The sequence below is a fragment of the Filicampus tigris genome, chromosome 1, assembly GCF_054856515.1.
Source record: "Filicampus tigris isolate MCC_2025a chromosome 1, RoL_Ftig_1.0, whole genome shotgun sequence".
NCBI classification, from domain to species: Eukaryota; Metazoa; Chordata; class Actinopteri; order Syngnathiformes; family Syngnathidae; genus Filicampus; species Filicampus tigris.
In genome coordinates this window covers 39,304,727-39,331,970 of record NC_141217.1, presented here as the reverse complement: position 1 = coordinate 39,331,970, position 27,244 = coordinate 39,304,727, and the positions used below count along the sequence as shown (strand labels likewise).

General features: G+C 43.9%; 2 protein-coding genes across 2 annotated transcripts; one reads left to right on the top strand and one right to left on the bottom strand.

Moving 5' to 3' along the window:
• Window positions 1-2,087: 2,087 nt before the first annotated feature.
• stk11ip (serine/threonine kinase 11 interacting protein) lies at window positions 2,088-14,913 on the bottom strand. Its single transcript, XM_086040036.1, has 25 exons — window positions 14,481-14,913; window positions 13,666-13,868; window positions 13,508-13,582; window positions 13,074-13,169; window positions 12,889-12,996; window positions 12,729-12,800; window positions 12,521-12,650; window positions 12,334-12,437; window positions 12,146-12,235; window positions 12,027-12,068; window positions 11,791-11,949; window positions 11,628-11,697; window positions 9,884-10,318; window positions 9,587-9,798; window positions 9,387-9,497; window positions 9,053-9,266; window positions 8,000-8,124; window positions 7,690-7,918; window positions 6,650-6,759; window positions 6,483-6,580; window positions 6,147-6,337; window positions 4,946-5,030; window positions 3,657-3,739; window positions 2,639-2,868; window positions 2,088-2,563 (listed from the first exon to the last, which is right to left on the bottom strand). The coding sequence occupies exons 1-25, from the start codon at window positions 14,605-14,607 to the stop codon at window positions 2,423-2,425; spliced, it is 3,540 nt and encodes a 1,179-aa protein (XP_085896162.1). The 5' UTR covers window positions 14,608-14,913; the 3' UTR covers window positions 2,088-2,422.
• A 2,829-nt stretch (window positions 14,914-17,742) lies between these two features.
• Window positions 17,743-27,103, top strand: igfbp2a (insulin-like growth factor binding protein 2a). The gene is made up of 4 exons (XM_086040199.1): window positions 17,743-18,195; window positions 23,202-23,374; window positions 24,674-24,814; window positions 26,401-27,103. The coding sequence occupies exons 1-4, from the start codon at window positions 17,814-17,816 to the stop codon at window positions 26,560-26,562; spliced, it is 858 nt and encodes a 285-aa protein (XP_085896325.1). The 5' UTR covers window positions 17,743-17,813; the 3' UTR covers window positions 26,563-27,103.
• Window positions 27,104-27,244: the final 141 nt, after the last annotated feature.

Here is a 27,244-nt window from a genome sequence, read left to right as displayed (position 1 = left end):
CGCAATAAACACCAGCCCCGCCTCCCCCGCCTGAAACCTGAGAACTGTACATACAGCAACACAAAAGTTGTTTTTTGAAAGTGATGATGTTGTTGTGCAATTGGCCCATGTATTGCTGCACGTTGCACGTGGCTTTTTGGATCAACGTTCTAGCAGTTAAAAAAGACGAAACAAGATGCAGAAACATATTCATATTTACTGAAATATAAATATGTAATATAAAGGTGTGTACGTACAAAGTATGAAGTGTGGTGCTGTTAAGACAAACTGAAAATAAATGAACAAGACTTAGTGTTGTTGTTTAAAAATGAAAATAAATCTCAGTCAACGCAATTATCTTGCCACCTCTGAGTGAAATGTTTCACTCAAATCAGCCATGCAGCTTCAAATGCTGAAAAGGTACACCAACGTTACCCAAACTCATCCAACCGTGGTGTGCTTCTTTCATCACAAAATGTGTGCCTAACCACAACTTGTTGCGAAATTATTTGTAAAATAACATTTTCTAATCTTCTGCAAATTGCCATACAGGCTCAGAGGGAACACGGGGTCAAATTATTGCAATTTGGATGAGAAGGCACGGGGGTGGGTTTAGGGCTCACAATGCCTTCCTACCGCCCCTGCCCACAGATGCACCAACATGGAACAATCCAGAACTTCCACAGCAATTTGATCCATGTTCATTTGCAACTTTAAACATGCTTGCTGTGGTGCACCTGACTCTGACCTTTCACCCCTGTCGCTCTCCCACTGACAGGCAACTTTTCTGAAACAAGCAGGTCAAGCAACGCAAACGACAATCGATTCTCAAAGCCCCTTTTGCTGGTCGGGACCACATGGGTTCAACGGAAGGTGATGCGTGTCTTCAGCCATCATGTGCACAACACATGTGGCGCACTGGTGGCAAGAAGAAATATTTACACAGCGGAGGCAGTTAGCACAGCGTACACGCAACTCAGGATTCGGAACTTCGTTGGAGCCGCGCGGGCTAAGCTTGCGGACAATCAACCCGCAAGAACTCAAAAACTGTACGCGGGTGTCCAAGTTACAGCCCGGAAGCCATTCTTACTGCAGTCATCTCCGTCGGCGATTAAAATGAGCAATCGACACATCTTGTGTCGCTTGCCTGCATTGTACTTAAGTATTTACATTCTAAATTGGGTGTCAAAGCGGGAATGAATAAATAAATTCAATCCAATCTCTCATTTCCTTGTTTCCAACCAATCACACATCCTTCGGAAAGGTACGAATTGCAGAATTGCAATGGTTTGCTTCAATGACATCTAAGTACAGACTGCTCCGGTTTGGGTGGTGAGTACAGTGAGATCAATTCTAGTGGCACACAGAAGAGTCGCTGGCATCCATCCATCCATTTTCTTCCGCTCATCCGGAGTCGAGCCCGGACTTCCCTCTCCCCAACCACTTCGTCCAGCCCTTCTTAGGGGATACCAAGGCAGACGCTGTCTGTCCAGTGTGCCCTGGGTCGCCCTTGGGGCCTCCTCTCAGCCCACTTTGGGCTTAAGATGAGGTGGCAAGACAGTTCGATGACCGCGTCGTCTTCCCTCCAAGCCTATTCTCTAATGTACTTATTTTGTGCTTCCCCCCACCGCCTCCTTGTGATATATCTATACTCAGCTATCTGCTATTCTGGATTTTTGCGCTCTTTTTATAACTCCCTAGGATGATGCCAAAGCCCCGGCTAATAGGAAAAGTCGTATTTGGTGTAAAGGACGTATGTTAAAGTGACAAACCTCAACTGAGAGATGACAATCTTTATCGTGGAGGAGCTCAGGTTGTTTGCGTAAATTAGGGAGACGTGTTTGTGTTAACTCTGCTACACAAGCATTTCTGGTACACTTTGTCAAAATCAAGTAATCTGTAAGAGATTTATCTCTAAGGCTAATGTTGTAAAATGAGTTTGGAACGATATGTAAGCGTTTGTGGAACATTTGCAGTTAAAACTATTGATATAGGCAATTATGAACTTTTTTTTGAGGGCGTCAATTAGTGGCATTTTTCACAGGCCTTGGCCGCCATCCCCCGCCAACAACAGAGCTTTATTGTAGTCATAAATAAAACCAATAAAGTCCTTTTGTTTCAATTCATTTATACACACTGTTTGCAAACAATTTTGATCTCATAGAAAAACATAAAAGACAATAGTGAAGAAATAAATTAATAGCTAGCGCAAGGATTCCCACATATGCGTGTTGACAGCTTCACAAAAAAAAAAAAAAAAAAAAAAATCCACAATTGTTCTTCCCAACATCAGTATGCCGTGTAGGATAGAAGGGCTGCTTCATTTTACTAGCAACACAACCACAACTTCGAGATGGACTTCGGCCTATCTTCCTCATTGAAGGGATGCGTACAGAGAGAGAGAGAGAGGAAAAAAAAAAAAAAAAACATTTCCCATTGTTTGTTATGTTTCTTTGTCGTGCACAGTTGTGTGCAGCCTAACACCGAACATGCCCTCCCACTGTGTTCGGACCCAGGCCAGCAGAGCCTGCAGGAGCTCTGAACTCTCCGAGCGCACGTGCCAGGTCTTCTCCTCTTTCTGTGTCTTGAAGATGAAATCAGAAGCAAACAATTAAAAACAATTACGGCCGACAACGTCGGAGTCGAGCGTGTGGCTGACCTCGTCGTAGAGCTTGACGTCCATCTGCCGCTGCTCATTGGGCCACAGGTGGACCGAGCTCACGCAGCTGATGGGCAACGTCTCCAGAAGGGAGAAGCTCCCGCTGCTCGGCTCCGGGGCGCCGTTGACCGTTGGCAGCTGCTTTGTGCTCTTCCTCCACTGGTGATCCTCGCTCAACAGGTACAGAGTCTCTCGGGTCGCCAGCACGGTCATCGGCGCCCACGTGTTTTCTGCCGTGACACGCAGGCAAGAGACAACCTTTGCTTTAATATGACCTTGCTACATTTACTCATTCTTTAATTCAATGGTCACCCCATAGGCGAAGGTCAAATCCCACGAACGCTTTTAATTGTGTCCGGTACAGATATAAAACATTCCCACAAAATCCTGATGTGCGGCCACATGTTACTAATTTGCGGCCACGAAATAGGCACAATGTGTGTACGAAATAGTAATTTGAGGGTTTTAAATTGTTCTCGGGAACTTGGGACAGCTGTGTAAGCCAATGGAGCACACATTTGCTAAAGATGTTTTTTTGTTTTTGTTTATTTCTTTTTTCAACTAAGATATTTTCTTTTGCTGTCAATAGCCTGCAATGGCAAGCTTTTCAGATTGTCTTTGTAGCTCATCCCTAACCCAAAATTGAATTCAATTACCTATACAATTTCTGTCGGTGTATTTTTTTTCCTTCCACGTTTCATGTCTGGTGCTCTGTGGCAATCAAAGGTATGTGTTGGCATTGAGAGTCTGAAAAGTATCAACCAAACGAGGTAGATCTGGGCACGCTATGGCAAAGCTACAAATTCCGCCGAGAAGTGCAGCTGCTGCGCACAATCGGAAAAATCGCCCGAGGAAGACTTTAGGCAGTGTCCTGCATCTCCGGCACAAATGAATGTAACTTCCTTCACCTGTGACTCCATACCCCGTCTCGATGCCACCCGACAGAGACATCATATACTGTAGTGGCATCACATCATGCGTTGGTAAAAATGAATGAGGTGATGTAGAGGCGGCAAACCTTGCAGCAAAAAGGCCAGAATGTAGCAAAACTGCAGCTGTCCATCCTCCACATCTGTGCGGATGTCTTCACACACAAGAGGCCTGGCGCAGGAAAAGAACAAGAATGTGAACAGAACACAAAACAACATGCAGTACTGTCTACTGCTCGGGTAAAAGAAGCAATGGCAATGTCTACACAATGAAATTTTGCATATCTCGCGACGACATTTCTGCCTATTTTCTGACATGTTGCAGGACGCATTTGTAACTGAATCCTAATCATTTTTGCACTGTCAATTTGAAATAATGTCCTGATTTTGAACAAAGGGATGGAAATGAACACTTTCATCCATTCATTCATAATGAACAGATGAATAGATTATTGAAATAATCATAAGTTGCAGGCCTAATTGTTATAATTGCACATCCAGTGAGACCTTTATCGCAAATCTGTAACATGACAGCACATAACATAAAATAGTGCTCCCAACACACTTTAAACATACCTAAACTTCGAAAAATACACTTTTTATTTTCTTTGAACACAATGGATTTGAACACAATAAATAAAATGGCAAGCATAAAAAGTATACTATACGTGTCTGTGTACATGTGCCTTTAAGATGTGGGGTCCAATAAAATTATATTATATATGAATCCAATTTGGGGCACCTTAGGGCGTTCGCAGGAAGAACACAAAACCACAATTTTTTTCAGCAAATAGCTGAGGATAACTTCCACAGAAAAAAAAAGGCGAATTCATGAATCGCCAACAATAGGTGTGATCACTGTAGTATACCTCAGGATATCTCGCTTCTCTACGCTAAAATGAAGCACATCCCCCAACTATTCGATGCTAAATGCTTCTGCATACCTTGACATTCTGGCAATGTTATTTATTATTTAAGAGTTTCAACATTAATACATAACTTCAATCATCATTGGGAGTGTTGGTGTTTTTGCGCGCATCAGTGACGTACTGCACGTATTTCTTATTTGAAATCAAGCTTTCATGTTTGCGGTCTTTTTCCGCTTCAGAGGAGGGACACGACTACTAATGAGTGGAGGAAAACAAACAAAAGGTGGCCAACAGCAACCTGCACGACAACATACGCGGGTCTGGATGCCCAACACACGGTCTCAATTAAAGTGCGGTTTACCAGCTAATTTAACAGAGCCGTGCTACAAGATGAAGTCTTCAAAAATAAATACATTTCAAAAACAGATTGTAATGGAGAGAAGATGTGCATCCGGATAAAAAATGAGCTCATTGGCACGACGCTCGTCTCGCTGCACGTGTGCAAATACCAGAGATGGTGCTGAGGATCAAGTCTGGTGGTTGAGATGGACCTCAGTTTGCTGTCGGATCGGTGAGCCATCTCGCGCACAATTCCTACACAGAGATGACATGAAGAAATTAAAAAAAAAAAAAGGACTCAACACATTTGGAGCAAGATTCTGACAACAAACAAACAAAAGTAACTGCTGGAAGTCCGCCTGAAGAACTTAGTCATTCTCCTCAAACAATAAAATCTCTGCGTGTCCATCAGAATTTAAGCAGAGGAAAAAAAAAAAAGCACAAGACCACATGGTGACAATAGGCCTGTCAAAAAGGCACACCCAAGCAAAGCTTTATAGCAAACAGGTCAGAAGTCAATGGGAGATTCTTGTTGCAATGGCTTTGGGGTGTACTATTGCAGCAACATAGAGGCCGCGGTTGAGAAAGTGTCAGCAGCACAATACAGCTGTCAAGGCAGCTTCCAACAACAGCGGCATATTGCGTATTCTTTGACAGCTATGAGGGGCAGGGTGGATTTCAACAGCACACACTAGCTTCACGGTCAACTTCGAATGGACACACTTCACAGAAAGGATTTCAAGGGTTACTCTGCTGGAGGAGGAACACAATATGAACCATACTTTTGCTCAAACCAACAACCGCAGTACTCAACCTTGCCTGCGCAAAGCACCTCACGCACGCACTGTCTTGAAAGGTGAGTTGTGTCAAAGAGATGCGTCCGTCTCACGGTAAACATCGTTTCCACCTCAACGTGGTAAACCGGGGTTGTAATTATGTGCAGACTTTGGCGGCGTTTATGTGTGCTGATCAAAACGGGTTGTTTTCCGTCAACGTCAGGAAGGCTGTAAATCATAGCGTTTCTTTATATTCCAGAAATTCCCGGCCCCACCAGAGGCCTAATCAAGGGCTTTCCTTCCGGCTGCTGCTCTCACAAGCAAACGAGTTGGGCTGGCACAGATCTTTGCCTCTTATCTCACACGGTACCGTGTCAGTGGGTTTCTGTGGCAAGAAGACGATGCTGTTGTGAGGCCCGCAGCAGTAAAGCTCAGATTGTGTTGCGCAGAAAGCAGCACAACCAACAAGCGGAGCAGGGAAGGGTCAGTGAGTTTATTTCCCACACAATACGAGCTGTCCTTTTATGTGTTTTCCACATGTGGAGCAGGAATTGCTTTCCGCTCGTGCTCGTGTTTGGCCTGAGCTCCTTCTTACCTGTCAGCAGGCCAAAGAAGTGTTTGCAGCGTATACTGTCCCGCACCAGGAGGGTGTAGGCCACGCCCCCGACTTCCGCATCTTCAAATGCCATGTGGAGGCTCTGCGAGCCAAGCCCCACCTCCAGGTAGCTGAGCTCTAAGATTGGGTGGCAATCGCGCTTTTGGAGCCAATCGGAGAGCTGCCCTTTGCTGGGAGGAAATGCACACCGAGGTTCAAGTTAGCAATGGCAGTAACTCCCCAAAAACAGTAGGGGGCTAAGCAACTCTTTTGGTCAGGAACGTTCAATAGCGCGTGAAGCGTACATCATGTAGTCGCTGTTGTTCAGCCACTCACCTGGCTCCCGACGTCGCTTCAAGGACATAGATTCTCTTGTCGGACACCACCACCAGAGATGGGAACTCTTCTGGCTCCCCAAATCTCACAATGGATGTCTGACGGCCAAATGGATATTCAGCCTGTAGAAATGTAACTTGCGCGCGAGCGGCGCAACAGTCACTTACCTTTAGGAAGCAACTGAGCTCCTCTTCCTCTTCGAAGACATCCACATCCAAGAAAAGCTTCAGACGATGGTCGACCGCCTCAAAGGCCTCGGTCAGCAGGTCGAAGTCATCTGGGGGAAAGCCGCTCAAGTTAAAAGACACCTCACAACAGCTTGAAGCTAACATTTCAGCCGGAAATGAGAAATGTCCCACTTGCTATATTATTGGAATGACCTTTTGTTCCACGGTAGTAAGAAAGCAGGACGACATGTAAGATACAAACGCAACTTCCGTGTTACATTGAAATGGGGCGTCACGGGCCGAGGAACACCACATTCAATTTTGGAGAGGCTCTTGATAAAATGAGGTAGATCATTAACTGATTCCAAAGTGTTTCCCTAACCTTAGACAATTGAAGAATGCACATTTTGAATCAGTTTTGTTCAAGTGGAAATCAAACCAAACACATCTTTTTTCAAGCATGTTTTATGCAGGCCCTCTAGTTGAAACAAGGTATTTTGATTCATATTGCGTTTGTGGAATATGAATTAAGCAGCAAAACGCACCCGTTTTTAGCCATCTCGTGGAGCGGTCATTTTGTCACTTCTGTCCACTGAAAACGACATCACAGTTGCTCAGGGCTCAGGTAACAGCTAATCACAGCGCCCTGAGAAACTCTGATGTCATTTTCAGAGGACAGAAGTGACGAAATGTCTGCCCCCTGAGATGGCTAAAAGCGGATGGATTTTGCTGCTTAATTCATATTCCACAAACGCAATATTATTCAGAATGTCGTGTTTCAAATAGTGGGCCCGCATAGAACATATATTGAAAAAAAAATATGTTTGGGTTGACAAGCCTTGAGGGGGGTCAGCACTTGACTGATGTTCATCTGACCTTTTTGTTGTACACCTGCACTTGTCCGTTCATTTACTAACACATACATTTTTTAATGGTGGCCGAGTGCAGTAAATTCGGATACAGTTGAATGCATTGTCCAATGAAGCACGCACGCGTGCACGCACGCACGCACGCACGCACGCACGCACGCACGCACACACCAGTGGAGTTGGCCCCTCCTGAAGGCGGTGTGGCACAGATGGCAGTGTAGCTGTAGCTGCCAGCCAGATCCTCCTTGCTTTGGCTGTCGGCATTGTAGGACAGGGAGAAGGAGTCAGCCCCGCCCTCGCCAATGTGGAACGAGCCCCCGTGTGCGGTGCAAAAAGCGGGGTTCTCTGTAACGGCCGTAGGGGTGGCTTCCTCCAGATGATCACTCATTTTAGGGTTCACCTGTTGGAGAGTGTGACATTGCAGGTGACTACTTTTGAAAGTGTATTCGGGGAGAGACAATCTTCCACTGATGAACGACACCTTTCTGTCTTTACTGCCAGCTCTTGATGGACGGTGTTGGATGGGTGTACTGCTGTAAGGAAACGAGTGGCCAACTAGCTGGATCAAGTGGTCACTTCCGCATTCCGGACAGTTATCGCAGATTCCTGGGGAAAATAAAATGTACAGAACGGTGGAAAAATGAAAATGCACCATCTTCTGCTTATGCAGGACATTACGCAAGGTCCCAGGAGTGTTGCAACTTCCACCCTGCCTCGACAGATCCCCAATTCATTGACAGGCCTGACGCAGGAACCATCCCCACATGCATAGTCGCACCTTTTGGCAAATGAGGAGTCTTCAATTAACCTAAAATGCAATTTTGAGGGCGTCAGGCAGCCAAAACAACGAGAGAGAAGCCACACAACCACAGGGAGAACATGTAAACTCCCACCGAAAGGCCTCAGAATCACCTTTTTTTTGCCGTTGTTGGCGGCAGTAATACTCACGGTGCTGTGTACTAATGTTGACATGTTCAGAAAAGAAAATAAATTGCCCGTAAACAACATGGTATTCTATGCTCCCATCCATTTTCCGTGCCACGTGACCTTGTTAGTTGACAGATGAGCCTGAGCCTATCCCAAATGACTTTGGGTGAGAGGCGACTACAAGGCACGTACAGTATAGGCAAACAACCATTCACATAACTCCAGGCCATGTCCTGAATTGTCAGGCAAACTAGTCCCAGCTGGTGCTGAGCAATCTTCAAAACATCTAAAGAACAAAGTGGAGTGTGCGTGCCAGTGCAGGTGTTTCACGTCAACCGTGGTCAAATCACACAGAGGTGGCTGCTAGCAGAATCTTATCTGGCGGCTGTTTGTTATAATGGTATGTGCCCTTGTAAAAGGAAAAACATATTTCTGAAGGGACTGCATCTTTCACAACTTTCACAAATAATGCCCAGCACTGTATTTCCGTCTTCCACTTCAAACACAGCGGACGAACAACCTATTCATTTGGAAAGAAATGTAGGGTGTTTTCAAGAACTGACTCACGGCCTCTGCGTGACTTAGCTTGCCCCTTCATCTGGCTCACCTTTGTCACCCTCATCGCATTCCATCAGCTCCTTGCCGACCCACTCGTCGACACCCTCCGCCAGCATGATGGGTCTTGTAGACCTGGCTCGACCTCCGGCTTCCATGAACTCTGATCCGCAACGAAGGCACTGCAAATGAACACAGCCTGGAAGGAGCCCTGCGGCACGCCGGCGGTTGGCATCTGCCACAGGCGACAGCACGTCAACGAGATCCTGGTCAACAAGGTTACCATAACACAAATCGAACACGCTCCGGTCACTTTATGGGGCTGATTCCGAATTTTGTTGTTTGTTTGCAACACGATCACGGGGTTACGTGTATGTGTCAACAACCTTAAGGGCCTGCTGAGGGTCATCATCCAGAAGTACGTAACATCTCCGCCTCTTTTCCTTCATGATGTAGTCAAACTGGATCTCCACAGCCGGAAGCATTGCTTTGGTCTCCTGAAAAAAAAGTATGACCCAGTTCATTTATTCAAAGCACACAAAAAAAAAAAGTAGAGTCACACCAAAGGCCAAAATAGTGATTTCACCCCGTGGGTCCAAACTGCCTGTGTGGCCTCCAACCTGGCCAGGCAGTCCAGTTCCAGGCGACATCTCTCCCGGCCAGACTGCACGTCGACCTCAAGCAAATGGCTCAGTTTGACACGCAGAAACACCTCCTCGCTCCCCTCATCCTGACTCTTTGCATCTTCCTCTTCTTTGTCAGGTAGGACACCCACCAGAAGCGGCAGACACTGGTCCACTACACTCGAAAATAAGACATCAAGTGGTGTCAAACATGTTTTCTTTTTTTTTGTTGTTTTTTTTTTTTTTTTTGTCACAACTACCTCCCAGGTCTTCCTCGTGGTCACCCTCCTTGGAATTGCCACTGTGGTCCCTCGCTGACTTGTGGGAGTCCGGACTGTGTCCGGACGAACAGACCTGGCCTGCCACCTCAGCGTCCACCGGAGTGTCTTCCAAAGTGGACTCGGTGTGCTGAGGGCTCTGGCTGGGCCACTGCAAGGTGGACTCGGTCTCTTGCTCGGCCTCGGCCATCGGCGCCTTTGGCTCAGATGAGCCAAGCGGCGGAGGAAGAACCTCCGGGGACAGACACAGAGGGGTGAGGAGGCTGTTGGAGAGGTTTTCCAAGCCATGAGCGGTCTTGGCAGGAGGCGGCGCTGATTCCACGTCGAGGTGGTGTTGGTACCGCAGCCAGTCCTCGCCCAGCTGCTCTCTGAAACTGGACATGCGCTCAATCTCCTCTTGGTGTGGAAGAGGGATGTCTAGAGAGGAAGCACACTGGCGCTCACTACAGTGTAGACAGGCGCCACAGCTTAACAAGTCTAAAAATAGACATCTGACTCAGGGACGTGTGGTCAAGGCAGGCAGAGCCTCCCTGTCCCCTCCCTTGCATGTAGGAAAAACAATAATAATGGTTACATTCAATTATTTTCCATTCTAGTTGTTTGTATTCATTTTCAATCCAATAATGTCAACGATTTCATCGTTAAAATAGCTGAATTAGCCATTTCAAGTTCAAATACATGGGAGACAAGGGAAGAGTCATAGTGCTGCGATGTGACTCTAGGCATGACGCAGTACGCACACATCCATTGCCGACGCAGGCGGTTGGCGCGTGGCCTCACACAAGAGGCATTGCTGTTTCTATTTATAGCGCCAATATAGCGTACATGTTGACGTTCAACAGTCTGTCCAATATATTTGACGAATACGCGTGACATATTTAGTCAGTCCGATCGTCCGGAATATGAGTGAACGTGTTGGGTTTTTGCCCACAAAGTAAAGCGTCGCTGCCGGCAGGTGGCAGCGCTGAGCTCGACTGGCACAACGGAGAAGAAGCCCTTAGACATATCAGGACCACGAGAGGAAGCATCGGCTGGTTGAGGACGTGCAGACCGAGCCACCTCGATGATCTCGTCCGTTCACTTGTATTGAGGTAACTGTTTTGCTCCAATAAATTCATCATTATTAGTCCAATTCTTTAGCCATTTCGAAATGGATCGATTTGTGATCAACATCAGACACACGTGTGCTTAATCTCATAACCAGGTCTTTCATGACATTAAATAACGGAAGACCAAATGTTTTTTAAATTTAAAAAAAAGGAGAGATCAGTTAAGCAAAAATCAACAATGAACTTGACCTTATATTAGATATTCTTTGGTTTTGTTGCTATTACATTGTTGAACGGTGTAGAATGGATTGAAGCACAATTAAAAGCTTTGAAAACAAATTCTATTCTGACCTTAATTGAAACACGTTTTAAATATGGTGAAAATTGAAATATAGGGTAATCTTTTACTTTGCGTTCAGATTTTTTTTTTTTTATCCGGCTCCCAAGGAGTCAGTGTCTCTGCAGTCATGAAGCTCACTGTAACATCAGAATAAAGCCATAAATAATTTTCACTTTTTCTTCTCTACTTGTGGCAATGGTTAGTCAGTTTAGGCCAAATCCTGATGGTAGCTAGCTATTGCACAAGCATTACTCAAAACATGACCTCCTTGGAGGTAGTAAGTGATATTGAAAGAAGCACAAACAAAGTACCTGTCATACAGGTATCAATAACCCACCCAGTGAGGACGACACTGCCTGGTAGTCTGTATCGCTGGGCTCGGAGATACTCGCTCGACGCACTTTAACCTTGGTGGGCAACACAGAGTGATTTCAAGTAAATATATCGGCGATATCACAGCCGCCAACTTTAGCACAATGGATCAGCATCCTCCATCGTACCCGGGACTTCTTTTTGCGAGCGCGTGACACTCGCACCTCTCCCACTGAGAGGCTATCGCTGAGCTCCCCAGCTCCGCTTGACCCATCTGCATGACTTTGTTCCAACTCTGCCGGAGGGGAAAAGTGGACCTGGGCCACTTGTCCAGCTTTCGGCAGAACCTGGGGAAACAAGTAGTCTCCTTTTAGACTTTCCTGCTCTAGACCTTTACAAACATTTGACACCGAAGGAAACTTACAGATAACTCGGAGGAGGAAAGCGCGACGCCATCGAGTTTTAGCTGTCAGAAACCAATGCATGTGAATGGGATTGAAATGCTCTCATTTATGTCATCAATATGTATTTTTTTTCACCCACTCTGAGGCCAACAGCCTTTGGCGAGAGGTGTTGGACAGTACACGTGCGATGAGTCTTCTGGAAGTACAGCGGGTTGCCCTCCAGGTTCAACTACAAGACGGGAGTGACATCGGCATGTTTAATTAACTGTCCGTTAATTAATGAACTGTCTGTATGTATGACATGCATGGACATGTGTGCGTCCTCACCGTGTTAAGGCAATGAAGCAAGGAGAGAGGAGCCAGTTGGGAATGCTCCAGCAGAAGATTATAGGCCAAGTCCAAGTGCTGGAGCGATGCCAACTGCTCCACACCTGTTCATGCACATACGTGATAAACATAAACATACACAGTGCATATGCAAGTCAATGTGCGTTTTGGCCGCTGTACTGTGTACCGTTTATGGTCTCCAGTTCATTGTTCCTGAGGATGAGCGCGTGCAGTTTGACCCTGGCGCTTACGCTAAATGTTGGCGCCCTCTGCAGGCAGTTGTAGCCTAGATTCAAACGTTCCAGTTCACTCAAAGGCTGAGGAAGGAAGAAGGAAGACATGACAAAAAAGCACAACGAGTGCAGTTCCAAATCAGCAGGCAAACAACGTCTGACCTTTAGAAATTCTGCACACTCCTGAATCTTGTTGTGGCTTAAATCCAAAGACTTCAGGACATTCAAGAGACTCTAAGACAGGAAAAGTAGCGCGGGCGTGCGTCAGTGGAATAAAAGGTAAGACAATAGGTTCAATTATTCCTTGGGTCATTTGTCTCACTAAAGACTGGTCAAGGCAGGCAAGGAAGTTGTAGCTGAAGTTGAGGGTGTGCAGCTCCAGCCATGGCAGAGCAGAACTGAGGTCGCCGCCGCACAGGGAGAGCAACTCCTGCGGGAACAAGTTGCGCACATTCTGTCACGGGGGGCAGGAGCCGTCAGATGCAGTAACAGCCACGATGAGAGCACCTCCAGTGAGCTCAGGCTCTTTGAGCAGATGAAGACCTCCAACTGGGAATAAACTCCTCGGAGCCCCTCTACACAATGCGGGGGGATATTCTTCAGCTGCCGAGACAAATACAAAAGAGAGACAGATGTTTTATTCCACTTACCAAAAAAAGAAAAAACATTTGTCGCAGAGGCACAATACTCAAGATCAGATGTATTTAACAGAGCATTCAACATAAAGCAAAGTGTGGTGGTAAAGACATGAAAATCAAATACAAAAAAATAAGAGCTAGACAAATAACGTTAGTATTGCTCATATTTACGCAAACAGGTTCAAAACAGGTGGATGATAGCAATATAGCACCAATTGGGGCACTGTCCATAAAAATGCAACAATAAAAGTAAAGTCAAGAAACGGACAGGTGAGAAATAAGGGTTACCATATAGTAAATTACCTCCAAACGCTTTAACGACTTGAAAGGGAAAATCTTCACCCCAGACTGTAGTCTTGTGCTTGACGGGTTGATGAGCTGCATAAAGAACACACGCGTGTGCACACACAAACACAGTTTTCAAATGATAACTATTCCATTAGTCGTCAGTTTAAAATCACCTTCAGTGAGATTGTCTTCTGCAGGATGTCAAAGAGGAACTGCAGCTGCAACAAGGACGTAGTGTCAGCCGGATGCGATGGCAGGGCCAGGAAGCCATGCTGCTGATTCCTGGACAGCAAGTGCTGCTCGAACAGTCGGTTGAGCTGCTGCAAGCTCGTCACTGGCAGGGTCAGCGTGCTGCTGCCTCCAAGCACTAACTCGCCTGCAGACGGACGACTGAGATGCCAATACAGTACTTTACACAGGCACATCTAATCAATCAGAATATCATGGAAAACTTCATTTTTATTTCAGAGGTTTACGTAAAAATCTTGACTTACAACACACCTCTTTCAACAGGATTGTTCATTTGTTTCTTGGTTCAATTGGTTCCTTATTTTTAGTTCTTCATTTTTATACTACTTTGCTCTATACTCTTCGTTTTTGGATTTCTTATTCTGTTTTAGTCTTCGTGCCGTCAGTTTTATTTCTACTAATAGAAATATTTTTCATTATTTTTATTTTTCAAAAAAATTGCAAATCATATTGCACAGAGTGGAATGGAATAGTGGTTATACATGTATACATATATACATATATATATATATATATATATATATATATATATAGTTTTGATAATTGGTCTTTTCAGCCAAGAATAAACGTTAAATTGTCGTTTTTTTGAGACAATCAATCGATCTCTACGAGCCTTTAATTGAACTACTGAAATAACTGAACTTATCTACAACGTTGTGATTCATTCAGATGCACCCGTTTATCTATATTTGGACCGCGACGGCGCTCAAATTGAACCGAACTTGGGATCAAGACTCACCATTATTTCGGAGTAGTGTTGCCAGGCTAGTGACAAGCGAGGTCTGGCCACCGTAACTACGAGACATCCTTGGCCGGCGTGGTAGCACTGAGCTGCTGTCGAAAATGGCAAGCTTCTGGTTTTGCATGCGCTGACATTACAATTTTGACAAACAAACAAACAGCCAGGTCAACGGGTACTATTTGTCAGAAGAACACCTGACACTCCGAGCTCGGCTGCACTGCCAGCCTGCTAAGCTAACTAAAACTCTTCCTGGTCACAAGCTAAAACTTGTCATGGTGACATGACATGCACACGCATTTGCAGCCGGACAAGTTGACGAATAATAGTAATGCGTTGTCGTTTGTCACTAATATATGACTGCACAGTACAGGCAAGTAAAGTAGTGTTTTTCATGGTGTTACTGGATTATTGACAACATTTGTCCCACGTGACGAGGATACGCATACGGTGGCCGTGATGCACTAAAGTTAAAACCTTGTTTTAGGTCTTATACTACACTGCTGTATTTCATCATCTTTTCTGCTTAATACTTATCTTAATACTTATCATATATATATATATATATATATATATATATATATATATATATATATATATATATATATATATATATATATATATATATATATATATATATACATTTATTTATTTTTTTTATTTTTTCTCGTAGCAAGAACCGGAAACCAAGGAAACTATGTATGTCTATGAATCACATCCATCCATTTTCAGTGCTGCTTATAATATTATTGAAAACAATGCATTAAACACGGCAAGGTTGTACTCGATTGATCAAACGTTAAATGTTACTTTTTCAATACAATCTGTGATCAGTCGGTAGCGCACTTGAGGTGGAACTGTAGAGGAGGTTTCTCCATATGTAAATAATTATAACTCTTACTTACTGATACTGGCATTAATGTATTCATTGAAATATGTCTATTATTGTGTTTGTAGTTTCCAATAGAGTTGAAGTGTGCACTTCAACATACACTGTGCTTACACTGTGTAGTTAAGCAAGGTCACATAAAGTAACACCAACAAACTCCTCTCAAGATACAGTTTCGTTCTACACTACAAACTTCTAAAGAACGCTATCACCTGAGAAGGTAGGGTATTGTCTTTTTAAAACTTTTGAACTGGATCTCATTTGATAGTACAGGTGTACCTAATATGACATGACCCGCGTATGCCTTTCTAAATCTATTACTGGTACTTTACTATACAGTTCTACTTTTGGCTCTGTCACATATTAAAGGAAGTGAAAGTGATTGATTACATGCAAGGCTAGATTTTAAAAAAAAGTACCATTGACCCTGGGGCTTGGGTCAAGTGGAGTCACAGTATTTCAGCATTCTTGAAGGAAATTGCGTTGCAGAGCCCTTAGTTCAACCAGTTCACAGTGCCAAAATATGGAGGTTGTGGCATTTCTGTGAGCAAACCATTTAGGGTATGCTACCCAGACTCCGGCGGCACGGTGGTCGACTGGTAAGCACATCCGCCTCACAGTTCAGAGGTCGTGGGTTCGATCCCGGCTCCGGCCTCCCTGTGTGGGGTTTGCATGTTCTCCCCGTGCCTGTGTGGGTTTTCTCCGGGTACTCCGGTTTCCTCCCACATTCCAAAAACATGCATGGTAAGTTGATTGGACTCTCTAAAATTGCCCCTAGGTGTGATTGTGAGTGCGCATGTTTGTCTTTGTGTGCCCTGCGATTGGCTGGCAACCAATTCAGGGTGTCCCCCGCCTACTGCCCAAAGACAGCTGGGATAGGCTCCAGCACGCCCCGCGACCCTTGTGAGGATAAGCGGTACAGATAATGGATGGATGGATGGATACCCAGACTCCTGACCACTTCGGTGTTAAAAATATTAGATGATCTCAGGACCTGAATAAAGTCCCTTGTGACTTGGGGCACATGAGTCTTGGAAGACCAGAAATCAAATCATACCTATTTTGGTGAACATTTGGTTTGCTTCCTTGGATTCAGGGATTCCATATTCCAAACACTGTAACTGATTGTTTTTTGATTTATGCATTCTTGGAAATGGGATAACTTGTGTTTAATGAAACAAAAGCGGCAACCATAAGTATGCCAATGCAGCCTCTGCAGCCTATTACTGCCCTCTTCAGTTCTATTTTATATAAAAAAACAATTTTCGTGAGAAAACTATGTTCTGTTGCTATACATTATGTATCTACCTAAACACATGAGTTACTAATGGGTTACATCTTGTTTGAACTTTTTTTTAATCTTGTCGAGTACATGTTTTGCTTTTCATGTACACCCTTTTTTTTTTTTTTAATTTTCAGGAACAGTGCATCCATTCATCCATTATCGATACCGCTTATCCTCACAAGGGTCGCGGGGCGTGCTGGAGCCTATCCCAGCTGTCTTCGGGACACCCAGAATTGGTTGCCAGCCAATCGCAGGGCACACAGAGACAAGCATCCGCACTCACAATCACACCTAGGGGCAATTTAGAGAGTCCAATCAACTTGCCATGCATGTTTTTGGAATGTGGGAGGACACCGGAGTACCCGGAGAAAACCCACGCAGGCAGGCACGGGGAGAACATGCAAACTGCACACAGGGAGGCCGGAGGCGGGATCGAACCCACGACCTCTGAACTGTGAGGCCGACGTGCTAACCAGTCGACCACCGTGCCGCCAGGAACAGTGCATTTTAAAGAAAAACTGTTCAGTTGTATTTGATTGAGTGAGTGAGTTTACATTTGCATTCATCTTTAAGAACGGTTTGTTTTCAAACATAGTACATTTTCATTGACTCACTATTCAAGTGCACTTTTTTTCTTTCCTAGATTTAAGTGCAGTGTTAATATTGAACTGTCCATAATGGCTGAATGTTTTATTTAAATTAGGAAAACCTCTGCCTCAGTTTTGGTGAACACTACTGTATTTTATTGTTAGTCATTGTAGTGGTACTTGGAGAGCTGAGCACTTTTTAAGATGTTACTTCGTGTAAAAGAGTTGAGAATCACCGTTTTAGAGAATGAAAAGCAACGTTTCCAGAAATATAATACAACCTTTATGGCTTTGTTCTCTAAAACGCCGGAGGCAAACTCGCCTATAGCATTTAGGACACATAGTCAATATATTTGGTAAACTTTGGAATTATGAGGAAGTGGCTGGAAAAATGTCTCTTCTGCAAAAAGTTTGAGAAGCCCAGTGTTCAATGTTGAGAACTGTAGGACCCAGCAGACCACCGTTCCCCTTTCACCTGTTCGCGGACTCGCGAGCAGCCCCCTTCCCCTACCCTCCCTCTTTTTTTTTTCTTTTTTTTTTAACTTGGTAATTCCTTCCACCAGCCCACGATAATGTCACAAAAGCCAGGGCAAATCACGATGCTCAAGCTGTACAGCCTGCTGGTCATCACCGCGTCTGTCGCCGGCGCCTCGCTGGGCGAGATGGTCTTCCGCTGCCCGGCGTGCACCGACGAGCGGCGGGCTCTCTGTCCGCCGCTCAGCGAGCCTTGCGCGGAAATCGTGCGCGAGGCGGGCTGCGGGTGCTGCCCGGTGTGCGCCCGGCTGGAGGGCGAGACGTGCGGCGTGTACACCGCGAGGTGTGTCGCCGGCTCGCGATGCAACCCGACGCCCGACTCGGAGCTTCCGCTGGAGCAACTGTTGCAGGGCCAAGGCCTGTGCCGGCACACGATCGACAGGGACAGCACGAGGCAGGAGCACCCGGAGCAGACCAGCGGTCAGTCCGTCCTTTGTCGCTCCTGTCAGCATTGCATCCGCTTGGAACACTGGTGTGCTATTCATTAACTACAGTACTTGTGCTTTTATTTCAAATACATTTTCTTGCTCGCGTTAAAGGGCAATTAAGGCACGCGTAACAGATGCTTGTTGCTAATTTACAACATGAATTAGTGGCGTCTTCTTCGTTTAACTACAAAGTCATGTGTGAGTCCCTGTTGCACAGACCTGGGTGAAGTGCCCATGGGGGTGTAGAAGGCAAAATGAACAGTCCTCCACTCTACACCCCCCCCCCCCCCCTACCACCACCACCATATGGAAGGCTGCCTTTAACCCAGCGAGCCCCCATATGGAAAGCTGCCTTTAACCCAGCGAGCCAAGGTGGCCGGAATTCTCACAAGCTGCACCCCTTGGATGGCTCTGGAAGAAAGAAAAAAAAACCAAAACAGTGTTGATGTTGACGATTCTTTGAAGGAGTGGAGAGAGCCGGGAGACAGCGGGAGGAATGTTGCATTGTTTGGAAAAGATGGACTTTAGGCTTTGACCTGCGGTAAGCATACACTGCGGTTTACCTAGAAAATGGGCCGCTGTGTGTGCAGGAGGACTCCAGTGAGGCTCATGTGCTTTGTGTTTGTACAAGGACGGGTCATTGTGAAGAGGAGAAGTAAACAACCTCATTATTTGGATGATTCTGAGGCCCTTAGTGAAGCGGGACGTTTTGTGGTTTTTGAATGCTCTGCCAGAATGATATGTTTGCTTTGGACCTGCTGTTGTTAGACAGTAATGATCCCTTTCATGATTAATCAGCAGTCATCATGATTTAGTTACTCCTTATATACCACATCACGTCGAAACCACCTCAAGTGCTGCTGGGTCAAAGGCCATGAATCAGCAAGCGCTTCAAGTCTCCAATGGCCTCACATCACTTATGGTTGTGGTAGAAAAAACAATCATGGATGAACGCGGCATCTTCGATTAAGGCTGAGTTGACATGAAACGTTTTGAACACAGCGCCATTTTGGCTGCTTCAGGTGTTTTGGTGAAGTTTGCACAATTCACTATACTGTAAGTGTGCCTGCAAGTGTGCGACTCGTGCTTTCTGTCTTTGATTGGTTGTTTTGCCTCTTTTTTTGCGGTGACTTCTCGTATATGAAATTAGGGGCGCAAGATTGGGGCCAGTAACGGCTGATTGCTTTTCACAGATCATACTTATCCTGAAGTATGGTCAAGTTATAATGACTGTTGTAACAACAATAACACAAAGACGATCATTCCCCATCTTTAAGTTTTCATTTTGGCCTTATTCCAGCCAATTAGTGCACGTGCAGTGTCTTTTGCAGCGCTGTATTCGGCTTCAATTGTTGACTCGGGCCTTCCTGTGTGGAGCCAGACATGAAGCGAAGCGAGCAGCGGCCTTTTAGTCAGATGACAATGAGAACGATTCAAACGTGTATCTATACAACTCACGTACAAAGTACAACGTACACATCATTGTGCTTCCCACAACAACCTCCCCCCACATTTGTCTGTGTGGAGGAAGTAACAATGTCAAGTACATCGGTGCTCCTGCAAGTGAGAGCCAGAGTGGAAAGAAACAGCGGTGCCATCTGAAATAACATGGTTAGCTAACAAGAGCAAGCATTCCTGTCCAGATGAAGCCTGACAGACAGAAATAGCCCCAAGATAATCCTCCCCAAAAAAATCCTCCACCCTTCGATGCAGACTTCCTCAAAAACAGTGCCGCGGAGCCCCGTCATCCCAACTTCTCACAATCAAGACAACAACTAAACGCTTAGTAGCCGCGCCTCGAATTTTCTTGGTGCTTGTACTGAGAATCGGAATAACTTTTCAGCCTCCTCTGTACTGACAACCTATTTTAAAATAATGTAAACACAACATGGCCACCGTTCACTTTCTATAGCGCGTGTCCTCATTAGGTCACAGCAGGTGAGCTGCAGCCTGTGCCAGAAGTCTGTGAATGAGCATTTAACTTTTCTTTTGTGGCATCATTAATCATTGTGGAGACGTGCGAATGAGGCGACGTTGTGAAAAGGTCTGGAGTATTTTCAAAACGGGTTGGGTATGTGAAATAGGGCAACTGCAACGACTATTTCAATAAGTGATTAATTTGTTGATTTTTTTTGTTGATTAACCGATGAATCGGATTTTTAAAAAAGCATTTTTTAATTTCCATCCATCAAAAACAGGACATTATTTCAAATTGACTAGAGAAAATGCACAAATATTAATCGTCCGTAACACGTCAGAAAAATCGGCAAATACTGTACGTCGATCATTGTTTTCCAAAGTTAAAGCAAATGTTTTGTTTTGATGGAGGACTACAGAAATCAGATCATTTACTGGTGACAAGCTGACATTTTGAAATGAAAAATGTGTCCAAATTATTCATCCAGTATCAAAAATAAATACAGATTCATTTGATAATTGATTAGTTTTCGATTACTCAATTAATCACTGCACCTCTAATATGAAATCATTTACTGTTTGTTGGCGAGCAAGATGCAAGTACTGTATGTATAAGTATGCATTTGTGTGTATACTGCATGTGCAAGCATGCCAGAACGTGTCCAAACGGTGCTTTGAGATGAAAGGTAAACACATCTGCCTTCCGCAGTTTCTAGAAAACCAGTTCCACACAGTACTCCGAGGTTGATGAACGGACGGACAGTCTCGCCTCCATTTTTTTGATTCTGATTTGTACTTGAAACTCGTTTTGTGCAGCACCTTGGGCCCGAGCAGACCAACAGTCATCCGAGTGTGAACGAGGCGGTATTTGCTCCGCTGATCTGAATCTTGACGCGGCACCTCTGGCCTTTGTGCATTCTGGCAATCTGTCATGGATCACTTTTAGAAAGGAACTCATTGTCTAGGGATTGATTAAAGCAGTAGACTGGACAGTTGGCCTGCTCCTCTGTTTATAGTGCTGAGCCGAGCCCAACCGAGGCCTAACTCCCCATAAAGGGAGCGAGGGGTCTGGTGGTGTGGTCCTCTGTGCTTGGGTGCATGCATTGCACAGTACATGAGATTGCGGACTTTGCCCTTTCCAAATGGTGCCTTCATGTGTGGGGCTGCCTAGACTTTAGACCTACTGTACTGTATATACTGTAGGTCAGGGACAGTTGTATAAATTATGCAGTAGAACCCATTTACACTAAACAGCTTTTAGCGGAACACATTTTGTGATTTTGGAGCCCAAAATACAAACCCATTTCATAATGGGTCACACTCTATCTATTACCATTTTATTTTATAAACACTAAAAATGTAAAAAATGGTGACCATGTGTATCTCAGGGTTATTATTCATAAGTCAGTTCAGTTCATAAAATCTTACAAAATAAATGAAATTGGAAAAACATTTTCATTGACCAAATCAAATAAAATCTAAAATGCTTTTACAAAACTGAAACGGCGGAAGTGGAGTTGGTAGAACGCTAACGGAGGCCCGTTTAAAATGATAGGCCGACCGGCCGACCGGCCGACAGGCGATTGCTATTTGGTCCGGCCGGACAAAAAGGCGGATAGACGGACGGAGGAAGGGGACCCACGCTGCCGACGGAAGGCGATAAACGGACCGAGAATTTTTTGTAAAATGCTCAGCTCTGGTACAGAAGGGAGTTGAGTCATTTAATAATTGTAGTGTACTTTACTTTATTACACAATATGTGCACTTTTTTTTTTTTACCTTGCACTCAACAAACTCACTTCATGTAAAAAAACCTAATACCAAATCTACTAAAAACTAAACAAAGCATTTTCAAAAAAAAATCGACACTAATAAAAACTAACAAACTTGCTCTGAAAATGAATTAAAACTCACCGAATTAAAAAAAAACAACAACAACAAAAGTCAAAACGAAGCAAAAACGAACTATAATGAAAAATCCCAAACTATTATAACCATGGGGTAACTTTGTTGGGGATAGATATTCTGGCAAGACATTTCGGTCATTTTTGCAAGCACATAAATGGGACTCATTTGTCATTGTGTTTAAATACTCACATCACATTTTGTGGTATTGTGGCAAAAAATGACAGATGGCAAAAATTGAGCAATTTAATTTAGAGACGGCATGTGAGCCCAGCTTTTGAGGCTGCACATATAATATATTGTACTTAATTCAACCATAAAAAGGTAGAATAACTGTCAAGAAAGAAGCGGCTTGCTGTAGAGGGAGGGCTAATTTTTGTTCCCATTCACTTGAATGACATGTATGGCCTGCGTGCAATTTAGTGACAGAGACTGCAAGCTTTGCCATTTCATCCACATATATACATGAAATAATTAATATAGTGAAGTAAAGTTGTAAAACACAATATGTGTATACTTTATATAACGTATTTGTATGATTTGCTGTTGACCGGCTGGGTCTCGCTAGCTTAAAACCCGGAAATGCATTTCTAGCATGTTTGTTACCTTATGTGCATTTTGATTAGTCTTCTACATCGTGCAGCAGCGATTCAAAACTGGTAGCCAAGTGAGTGCATGCCACTCATAAAAACTAGCTGCGGAACATTCAGGGCTGGACTGCGACACAAAATCAGCCCTGGCATTTTTGGCTTTCTACTGGCCCCTCATAATTAGCGGAGCGCCACTGACTAGTACGTATGCGATGCCTGAAGCAATGTGTGTCATTATTATCCTGTCCTGGCTGGACTTGACAGCTAGAGTTGACATTTTATGAAGTGGTCAAAACAACTAAAAGGAAAACTTTCAATTATGTGGAAAAATCGAATCAAATCAACTTTATTTGCATGGCACCTTATCACGCAACGTGCTACTCAAAGTACTTTGAAAATGTATTTCCTGGATATCCCTGATATGTCAATTTAGCCTTTGTCTTAAAAGGGACTGCCTCCTTTAATAAAAGCTATAATAAGCAAGTTGTAACCAAAAGCCAGGGATAAAGTAGCCCTCAAAGCAAAGCAACAACCTCTTCAAAGCGTTTGACACTTTCCGACTGAGTCATCCCCCTTCCTCCTGCAGGTGAGGCCTTGGAACCGTTGTCCGAGTCCGCCCTGAGTGACGCCCTCTTACGCAGTAAGGGGACCACCTGGATGGGACCCAAGGAGAGCGCTGTGCGACAACATCGTCAAGAGATGATGACGAAGATGAAGAGCAACAAGGTGGAAGAGCTAAAACCTAGTCGTCTCAAACAGGTGAGGACAAGCCGACAAATGACGTACCAGTTGCAACAAAGGCCTACATATGGACTGACATATCCATCATCGATGGATTTCGAAGGGCAAACCTAATCCTAGGAAACATGTTTTACCAGAGGATAATGTTGACATTAAGTAACATCCTAACAGTCAAACAAATGAACTAGTGTAAAAAATAAGAAAACAAAAACACCCTGTCTCGGTGTTTAAAACCATGCAAATTTCCCCATTTTGGGGCTAATAAAGGTTATTTAATCTAATCACGAATAACTAAAGGTATAAATGTGATTTGCATTGCAGATGACGGGCAACTCTTAGTTACATTTCTAATTCTTCTTTTCCCACTGGGGAATTGAACTAATTTTGATTGTGCAAATAATATTTTTTTCATTTATGTGTAATACCAATGAGGGACGCCAGGGAGATTGCCTTCACCTTGGCGAGGACTAAGGAATCGCACTTTAAACAGTAAAAAAAAAAAAACACTGAAACACTGCATTTAACAAGTTGTAAAACAACAACAAAACACTCCGAGGCAGAGGTGGGAATTAGTCACAAGTAAGTCTCGAGTCGTAACCATCAAGTCTGAAGCAAGTCCCAAGTTAGTCGAGTCGCCACCAAATTCATTCATTACTTGGTTCAAGCAAGTCATAAGTCAAGTCATAAAATATTGCTCAGTACAACGTGTTGGAGTAATCCATTTTTTTTTTCACGATCATACTACAAAAAGTACATTATTTCTAAAAATGTAATGAACATTTACATCTCCAAAAATGAAATGAAAAACAATTCACTAATAAAATGATTATCTACACGTAAATTATTGAGAAGAATTCATGTCGTTTTTTTCATACTCACATTTATATGAGTGGCGCGCTGTTAATGTGGTGATAAATACTGAAATATGCTGAATGAGGGTGTAAATTTGTATAATCATCAGATTTAAAAAGAAACACACTTTGTTTCAGGTGCCAATCTGTTACCCAAATCTAATTGGTATGTGTTTAATGGATGAACGAAAGGCATCCACTTTGTGGACTTTGTCGGTTGAAGTTGAGTGAAGTTGACGTGCATTAGCTTAGGTGGGCGCTGCCGCATCAAATATGGCGGATACGCCCGCGACCACAGAAGTACTCTGCATAGACTTGATACTGCCCTATGCGAGCAATATGCCAGTGAGACCGGTGTGTAGACTTGAAAAACCTCTTAAATCTGAGCGCAGATGGAAAAAAAAAAAGTGCTGATCTCATACTGAATCCTTCCGCCCCGCCGCTGCTGACTCTGTGCCTGTTTAAGACTCTGTGTCAGCTGGAGCTGGACCAGGTGCTGGAGAGGATCTCCAAGATGCCCTTCAGAGATAATCGAGGTCCCCTGGAAGACCTTTATGCCATGAATATCCCTAACTGTGACAGGAGAGGGCAGTATAACCTCAAACAGGTGAATAATAAACGTTTCATTTTTGTAACATGCAGAGCTGGGCATTTTACTAAAAATTCCCGTTCCGTTTATCGACATCCGCTTACAGCCTGGGTACCCTTCTGCCGTCCGTTTATTCGCCATTTTGTTCGGCCGGAAAAACTAGTACCTGCCTATGAGCCTATGACTTTGAACGAGCTTCCGTTAGCGTTTCCGACTACAACCTGCGACCAATTACCGCTAAATTTTGATCCGTCTAATTGATCCCCCGATCCACCAAAAAATAAATAAAATAAAATAACTGTCATATTCGAACAGATAGTGCACTGTTGCGGAGAGCTAGCACTGTATGGAAATTTGGGGTAGTTCACTGGAGCACCTCAGCAGTACAAAACAGTCTGGCTTTACATTTTTCCATGTCATTCATTGTTGTCAGTTAGGAGGAGTCGGGCCAAACGCCAAGCAAAAAAAAAGAAAATGATCGAAATGGCTTACCTCTTCAATGCGAGCGATCGGCCAGATTGTCCTCTAACACCATATGGCCCCCAACCAAATGTTTACTACAAATGAAGGTAAAAGGCTTCACCTTGCTGGTGTTAAACTAGGACGTCCGCACACATATATCCCTCTGAGTTTTGGGCTTCGGGAAGCGAATAAAGAATACATCCTTCATATGACGTCACGTGGGACTCTATTAGGCCCCCCTTAGCTGACCAAAAACATGCCTGATGTAAAATACACGAATCAAGCAGCAAACTAACCTGCATCAAACGAAACAATAATCATCAATGTCAGGTTATAGATGATTACAGAGACAGGCAAAAATGCACTTCCGTTTATGCTTAATCCATCTTTTTTTTAAATTTCCCGTTTATCATTTATCGACGGCAGAATAGGCGTCCGTCATAGGCGGATAGACGGACCGGTCCGTTGGCTAGGCGCAATGCCCAGCTCTAGTAACGTGCTAACACTGAGATGAATTTAAATTGTGACAAAAATGTGTTTGGGGTTACACCGGTAGTAAGTTTAGTAGTTGGTTTTTTTTCTAAAATCTGAAAAAATATGTGTATATTAATCCATCAGAAAAAAAATCCATTGAATGCTATTAGTAGTTGTACAGAGAAAATCCCAAGACTGCCTTTAAGCGGACGTCAACCCAAACATATTGTTTTTCAAGAATATGTTCTATGCAAACCCACTAGTTGAAACAAGGCATTCTGATAAATATTGCGTTTGTGCAATAAGTGTTAATCCACTCGTTTTTAGCCATCTCTGAGGGCGGCCATTTTGTCTTCTGTCGACTGAAAAATGACATCACAACTGCTCACAACGACCAATCACGGCTCAGATTCAGAAGCTTAATTTATATTCCACAAATGCAAAATGAATCAGAATGCCGTGTTTCAACTAGTGGGCCTGCTGGGAACATATTCTTGAAAAAAATATGTGTGGGTTGACATCCGCTTTAAATGTGACATCAATGTGAAATGTCTATATTCAAAGGTTCCTTTTTAATTTGATACTTTTACAATTGAACTTGTATATTACTTATATTGTAAGAAAATTGCTGCTGACCAGCCCCCGCCACCCTCAAAATGTTGTTTCAGTGCAAGATGTCTCTGTATGGTCAGAGGGGCGAGTGCTGGTGTGTAAGCCCCCACACCGGCCGACCCATCCTAGCAGCCCCCACTGTGCGAGGCAACCCCAACTGCAGCCAGTACCTACCGGAGCTGGAGCTGGAGATGGCCAACATGGAGCAGATACAGTGATGATAAAACAATAAGCAGCTGTAAAGCATATGAGAACAAACAACTACAAAAAGGAGTAAGTGAGGTGTACTTGCAAGCCTCAGAAAGTTCATAATGTTCAACTTAACATGTAATAATAATGATTTCAAAAAAAAAGATTTGTAGATTCAAGGGGCTGCTTCGCTTTTATTTAGTGTCTTTAAACTGTACAGTGGTGCACTGAGATACGAGTTTAATTTGCTCTGTGACCACGCTTGTAACTCAGAACACTTGTGTCTCATATCATCTTAACACATTGAAATAAAATGTAACCCCCCCAAAAAAACAATCCTATAATATTATACTTCAAGAAAACATTCAGTAATAACATGATGAAATAGAATGTAAAGGATTAAATGGACATTTTGCTACTCCCTCTCCTGTATACACCTTGGCCACTTGGGGGCAATATCGTGCAGACATGGATATACATGGAGCCCGTCTATGGTGTTTTGCAATGTTCGTAAGCATGAAGCTAAACAACAGACCAATAAAGAAAATCCATGTGGTTGTTATAAACACACAGCATGTGATTCTCTTAGTTTTATGTTTAGTTTGACAGGAACATTCAACATGAAGTGGCTTGAAGTTTCTTTTTTGAAGAATTGTTCACTCCAAAATTTCCAAACTGCTGCTTGTTGTTAAGTGAGTTGAGTTGAGTTGA